Here is a 6,644-nt window from a genome sequence, read left to right as displayed (position 1 = left end):
GGGATGTCTGGCTGTCCCTACAGCAGTGCTGGAGTACAGGAAGATGTTCTTACAGTCCCATGCCAGGTCCTGTCAGGGCTGAGGGCCCATCCGAGGCTTTGCTTGAGGAGTTCTGAGATGGTCTGGGAGGCAGAAGCCTGACAAACCCAGGCTGCCAGCGTATTTCTAGTTCGAGGGGAGGACACCCACAGGGGCTAGGGTAGAGTGGTCGGGCAGGAGTGGGATGGGAGAACCCAGGGCTGTGGGTCTGACAGGGAGAGGGGAGGGCAGCTGGGCCCAGGTGGAGAGAGCGTGGCAGAGACGGAGGAAGGAGCTCAGATCTGCCTGTTGAGTGGGCCTCCGTGCATAGCACTCCTCAGCTTCTTCTGGCATGCACTGGGTGTGTCCTGGAGGACATCGAGGCTGAGGACAGGGGCAGGGTGCAAGGGTGGACTTAGGAAGCATGGAGGCACCAAGGACGGCTGGGGTGCTCTGTCAGGTGGGCAGGAGGGCCAGCCTGGAGCACAGGGACATAGGCCTGAAGGAAGAGGCTGGAAGAGCACAGCTATCTGTAGGGGTCTGGGGCAAAAAGCCTCAGAACTCCAAGGCGAGGACAGTGGGGCACCATGGGAGGATTACAAATTTTGTTAGCTTTTTTGAAGCAAGGCTTCTTAGACCAAGCTGGCTTCAAATTCATGGTATAGGCGAGGCTGACCTTGAACCCTGGGTCTTCCTGCTTTCATCCCCTAAGTACTAGGACCACAGGTGTGTTCCCCCATACTTGGCTACTGCAGAAAGATTTTAAGAGATGAGATGACTCCCTTAAAAGGGCCCCCAGAATTTCCTTTATCACACCTCGTATAACGTGGGAGAGATACAGGGAGCTTCATGTCTAGATGATGTGGGGACAGGACCCTTAAGTGGAAATCCTAGGCACAGAACACATCTAAACTCAGAACAGTCTGGATTTTAGGAAATAAAGTGTGCATATTAGGGCAGTGGTGGCGCACACCTTTAATTCCAGGGCTTGGGGGGCAGGGGCGGGAGAATCGCTGAGTTCAAGGCCAGCCTGGTCTACAGAGCAAGTCCCAGGTCAGCCAGGGCTACATAGAGAGACTCTGTCTCAAACCAACCAAGCAATGCCCAGACAGACAGACAGACAGACAGACAGACAGACAGACAAGTAGCCTCCAGGGTGTCTGGATGGGTTTTGCTGCAGTGAGCAGGGTTGTATCCACTGCTTGTCAGGCAGGAGAGGAGGCTCACAGAGTGCAGCCATGCAGCTTTAGCTGCTGTGCCATGTTTTCTTTTTCAGTCGAGATAGGTCTTGCTAGAATTCCAGACCGGTCTCAAACTCACGAGCCTTCTACCTGCAAGTGCTAGAATTCCAGTCGTGTAAGCATGCTGGCCACACCACGGCTTTTTCAGGAGATGATGGACCAGGGCCCCACTTGCAGGGCATATTCAATAAATACCTGCTCCATGAAATGAAGGGGTGCATAAGACTCACTCAGGAACCCCCCCCCCAAGTAGAATATTTGGGGAAGTCAGGTAATTAGATAAATGTTCAGAAAATGGGATGTTTAGGGGGAACAGGGAGGCTGGTGGGGGGCTGGTGGGAACAGGGAGGTTGGTGGGAACCAGGGAGGCTGGCGGGAGCAGGAGGCTGGTGGGGAGTAGGGAGGTTGGTGTGAGGGGGAGGCTGGTGTGAACAGGAAGGCTGGTGGGAACCAGGGAGGCTGGTGCGGGCAGGGAGGCTGGTGGGGGCAGGGAGGCTGGTGGGGAGCAGGGACTTCCCTGGTCTCGGGTGACCCAGTGTTTGGTCCCTTGAGGTCCCTTGGAGCACCTGTGCACCCTTCCCTTCCTCACACGACTGGCCACATAGGACTACCAGGTGCCTCCCACCTGCGGTGCACCCCACTTCCCAGCCCTGGGGGACCTGCAGCCCCCAAATGCCCAGGCTCACATTTCTTCTCTGGGAAGCCATTGCCATTGGCTGGAATGGTGCTGGGTGCCCCGCTGGGGGGGTGGGGATGCTGGTGCTGGCGGCGGGCAGGCAGTGTGCTGGAGGGGAAGGCGCAGGTGCTGGTGAAGAGCACATCGCTGGGCAGGCCTGGCTCCAGGCTGGCAGGGTTGGCAAAGCTGGGCTCCCGGCGCCCGCTGCACAGGCTCTCATCTGACAGTGTCCGCTGCAGGCTCTTCTGGGGGGACTGCAGCCAAGACAGGAGGGACAAGGGAAGGGCATGCTGGGCTGTGGTCCCTGTCCAAGGGGCTTCCCGGCAGGTTCTTACCAGTGTCCACTCCTGTACCCTTACTGGTCACAGCACTAGACTCCCCCCACTCCCCCTCCTGCAGGCTCCCTAGCCCTGACTGTGGCCCAAGGCTTCTGATCCAACTCTAGCCTTATATCAGCACTTTACCACCGAGGTATGCACGCCTTTTCTTTTCGGATACGGTTTCAGCTAGTCATGTAGCCCAGGCTGGCCTGGGACCTGTGATTCTCCTGCCTCTGTCTCCTGAGGACTGGGATCACAGGTGTGTGCCCAGTGGAGGCCTATCTTGGTTCCCATGGACTGCAGCCCGGCAATGAGGGAGAGGCAGGGGCGACAGAGAGACTATAGTGCCTGCTGCTTTGGTCTGTCTTTGGGCAACAGGAACCCACCCTGCTTGTGGTTCCTGTGCTCTGAACAGCTGGGTTCCTGCTTGGGCTCTGGGAGAAAGATGTGAGACCCAGAGTCTGGGGCCTTTTCCAGTTGGCTCAAGTCTTGGCTCTGTCTGTGGGTAGCAGAGACCTTCACTCACACCCCAGCAGGGCCAGCAGATATCAAAGTCTGGAGACAGGCTAGGGAGCATCACCTCCCCCATACGGGCCCTAGGCCACCAGGCACGCACCCCTGTGTCCCGATCCTGCTCTGGGCCCAGGTTGTCCATGATAATGAGCTTCTTTAGGTCGTCCTCGATGGTTGACTTGTAGTTCTTCCGTGGGGACCGGAGGTCTCGCAGAGATGCCCTCAGCCGAGGCTGACCAAAGACATTCTTTGCGTTGGTGTCCACCTGCCTGGAACAGGAACACTGGGGTCAGAGGACCTGATGATGCTTCTCAGGGCCACCTGGACTAGAACAGACTAGCCACTACCACCGGGACTGTGCCTCCTCTATGCCACTTGCCTCTGCACTCTCTCATCTGCGCTGGGAGCCTGCCTGATCGGGCCTATTCCAAGGGCTGTGGAACGGCAGGCAGGGGCTGCAGAGCCATCTGCGGGAGGGAACTGATGCTAGGCAGGTGAACAAAAGGGCCCCTTGTGAGACAAAAAAGCATGTTTCGAAGCAAATAAGGCTGGGTGGAGGGATGGAGATTGTAAGTTCTTTTCTGGGGGGAAGGGCAATCAAGGGAGGAATCCACACGGTGGAAGAGTGAGCAAGGTGAGGCCTGGGAAGAGACAGGGACAGACTGCTGAGACTACCCTGGGGTTGAGCTGCCAGTTGGCCAGTGGGAGGCCCAGATGTATGTCGGGAGGATATGTGGGCGGCAGGGCTCCCAGAGGTCGGCAGGTGAGAGGTATGTCCCTAACAAGAATGATGGTGTATCCAGAAAGCCCTCGCCCCTGCTGTAGGAACTCGGGCAGCATTCCCCCACATCACAGGGCCCACTCTCCTCTCTCCCTGCTGACCCATAGCTCTGTCTGTGTAGCTCTTCAGAATACAGAGGTAGGCTACCTCTGGGGTCACTGGGGCACAGGGGACTTGGGTAGGGAAAGAGCAGGCTTGGCTCAGTCTTGCCCCTGCTTGCTCCTGCTGTGAGACCTCAGACAGGCCCCACTACATCTGTGGTGGTTTGAATGATGCTTGTATGTTTGTATACTTGGTACCTAGCTGATGGAACCATCTGGAAAGGATAGGAGCTGTGTTACTGGGGGTAAACCTTGAGGTCTCAAAAGAGTCTCAGCACTCCAAGTGTGTCTTCCTGCCTAGTGGCTGTGTCTCCAGACATAAGCCCTCAGCACTGCTTTACACCACGCCTGCCATGTCAGGGACTGAGCCCTCTGCAACTGTAAGCCCTAAAGAAACTCATTCATTCATTCATTCATTCATTCATTCGTTCGTTCGTGTTTTTCTAGACAGGGTTTCTTTGTAGCTTTGGAGCCTATCCTGAAACTAGCTCCTGTAGACTAGGCTGGCCTTGAACTCACAAAGATCTACCTGTCTCTGCTAGAATTAAAGGCATGCGCCACCATCGCCCAGCCAAATAAACTCTTTTATAAGTTGCCGTGGTCATAGTATCTTCACAGCAATAGAAACATGACCGAGATAGTGTCCCAGAGTATTCCAGCTGCTCTGGGATCTGCTGCCAAGCACCTGGCTGCCTGTGACAGAAGCAGATGTTTGTAGTGGCTCCTGTAACTCCCAGCTCCTTTCACACCAGCCAACCACCCAGAAGCCCGAGGGTCACTGTGACTTACAGGCCTCCTCTTGCTTCTGTTTGTGGCCTGGCTTCTAGTCTAGGACTGACATGGTTGAGGGAAACCTGGGCTCTGACTTGAGTCCTTGCTACTCCTAGGGAGAAACAATGTTAGGAGCGAAGGCTTTATGAGGCACCACTTTGTACGGGGCTCTGAAGCTATGCAGCAGGGCTGGGTGTGTGATCGGCTGGAAGTGTCTGTCTAGCAAGCACTAAACCCCAAGTTCTATCTCCAGCACCGCCTAATGCCAGATGTGGCGGCACACATCTGTAGTCCTGGCATTTGGGGGGTGGAGGCGAGAATCAGGAGTTCGGGGTAATCTTTAACTACGTACCGAATCTGTGGCCAGCCTGGGCTACATAAGATCTTGTCTTAAAATCTAAACCAAGCCAGACAAGGGGCTGCAGAGATGAGCAGTTCAGAGTGCTTGCTGCTCTTCCAGGGGACAGAAGTTTGGTTCCCACACCTAAGGAAGGGAGCTCACAATCACTTGCCACTCCAGTTCCAAGGAATCCAATGACCACTTCTGCCCTGCACACATGTGCATCCACACACATCCCACAACACACACATATACACATAAGCAAAATAAAAAGAAACAACCAAGCAAGCAGAAACCAAAGGAGCCACTTGTGTGAACAGAGGTTTGTTTCTGTGTCTGTGTTTTGGAGACAGGGTCCCTCTGTAGCCCTGGATGATCTGGAACTTGCTGTGTAGTCACGCTGGTCTTGAACTTGCAGAGACCCAGCTTCCTCTGTCTCTAGGACTAGGATTAAAGGTACACACCCCAACAGACCTAACTTATTCTTAATTTTAATTTTTATATAAGTTTTATGTATATGCGTGTTTTGCCTGCATGCATGTCTGTGTACCATACTTGTGTGCCTGGCACCTACAGAGGCCTGAAGAGGGTACTGGATCCCCTGGAAAAGAAGCCAGTGCTCTTAACCACTGAGCCATCTCCCCAGCACTTATTCTAAATTTTAAATTAATTAGTTAGTTCTTTGTGATGATGGGATTATACCCAGGCTTCATGTATGCTAGGCAAGTATTCTGTTACTGTCTACACCTTAGTTCCCTGCACCCTTTTCCTTTGTTCTTCTGCTTGGCTTTTTTGAGACAGGGTCTTGCTATATGGCTCAAGTTGGCCTGGAACACAGTATCCTCCTGCCTCAGCCTCCTGAGTGCTAGGGTTACTGGCATGAGACCATGCCTGACTCTGCGGTGTCATGTCTGTATCACAGATGGACTGTGTGTGATACGTGAAACGTGCCCACATTTGATTTGTTCACAAAACACAGTGTCGGGTGGTATGAGGACTGCTCATCACCTCTGGGGAGCAGGAGTCACACGCCATGGTGGAGAGACAGGACCTTCTCTTCTGAGACCCTGCTGGAACCTGGCCTTCCCTAGTTGGTACTGGAGCCCAGAACAGAAGTTAGATCTCTTGGGCTGCAGGGGGTTTGGAATCTGCATTTTCTTTCTGTTCCTTAGGCTGCCCTTGTGGTTTTAAGGAAGGTGGCTGGAGAGGGTAGTGGGGCTTTGTCAGCCCATATTCCTCCCCAAACCACATCTGTAGGTCTAGGGCTCTCCGTCGTCTCTGTACTTACTGGGAAGGAATTCCTGGGGCAACTGGAAAGCTTACGGCTGCTGAGGAGAGCAGGGAGAAGGCGGGAGGACAGATGAAGCACACCCCACACAAATGTTCTTCTGAGGTAGCAGGAAGGCCTCCCCTCCCTGAACTTTGGGTGTTGGCTTTTCCCAGAATCCTCAAGGCAGGGTCCTCTGCCCTAATGAGGAGCAGGTCCGCCCCAGTATAGCTTCCATGGAGAGAGCATGTTCAGCCTTCTCCTTTCGAGGGAGTGTAAAAGACCCACGGGATACAATTAAACGGGCACTTTCTCCACCCTAACAGTTCTACTTCAGGGAGGAGGTCTGCAGGAACACACGACACAGAGTGTACATGGGTCCTGTCTGTGGAGCTAACATAACATGCAGATCCTCTGCAGCAGGGCTAGAGCTGTAGCTCAGTAGCAAAGTATTTTTGCCTAACATGAATTAAAAAAAACAAAAAATAGCCCCCCAAATATATATATTTTGGGGTGATGCTGAGGATAAAACCTAGGGCCATGATACATCACTGAGCCATGCCCCCAGCCCTCACTGGGGGATTCTAGGCAGGGGCTCTACCACTGAGCCACACCC

At 54.1% G+C, this 6,644-nt stretch overlaps 1 protein-coding gene across 1 annotated transcript in view; it reads right to left on the bottom strand.

Moving 5' to 3' along the window:
* The window catches only part of Sipa1l3 (signal induced proliferation associated 1 like 3), a 206,510-nt gene that overhangs the window by 10,332 nt on the left and 189,534 nt on the right, over nucleotides 1-6,644 (bottom strand). The window contains exons 17-18 of the mRNA XM_005361278.3: nucleotides 2,872-3,037; nucleotides 1,946-2,189 (exon numbers count right to left, since the gene is read on the bottom strand). Of these exons, the coding sequence (XP_005361335.1) occupies nucleotides 1,946-2,189; nucleotides 2,872-3,037 (410 nt within the window). The remainder of the gene's footprint in view (nucleotides 1-1,945; nucleotides 2,190-2,871; nucleotides 3,038-6,644) is intronic.

The sequence above is a fragment of the Microtus ochrogaster genome, linkage group LG4, assembly GCF_000317375.1.
Source record: "Microtus ochrogaster isolate Prairie Vole_2 linkage group LG4, MicOch1.0, whole genome shotgun sequence".
NCBI lineage: Eukaryota > Metazoa > Chordata > Mammalia > Rodentia > Cricetidae > Microtus > Microtus ochrogaster.
This window is presented reverse-complemented; position numbering and strand designations above follow the sequence as displayed.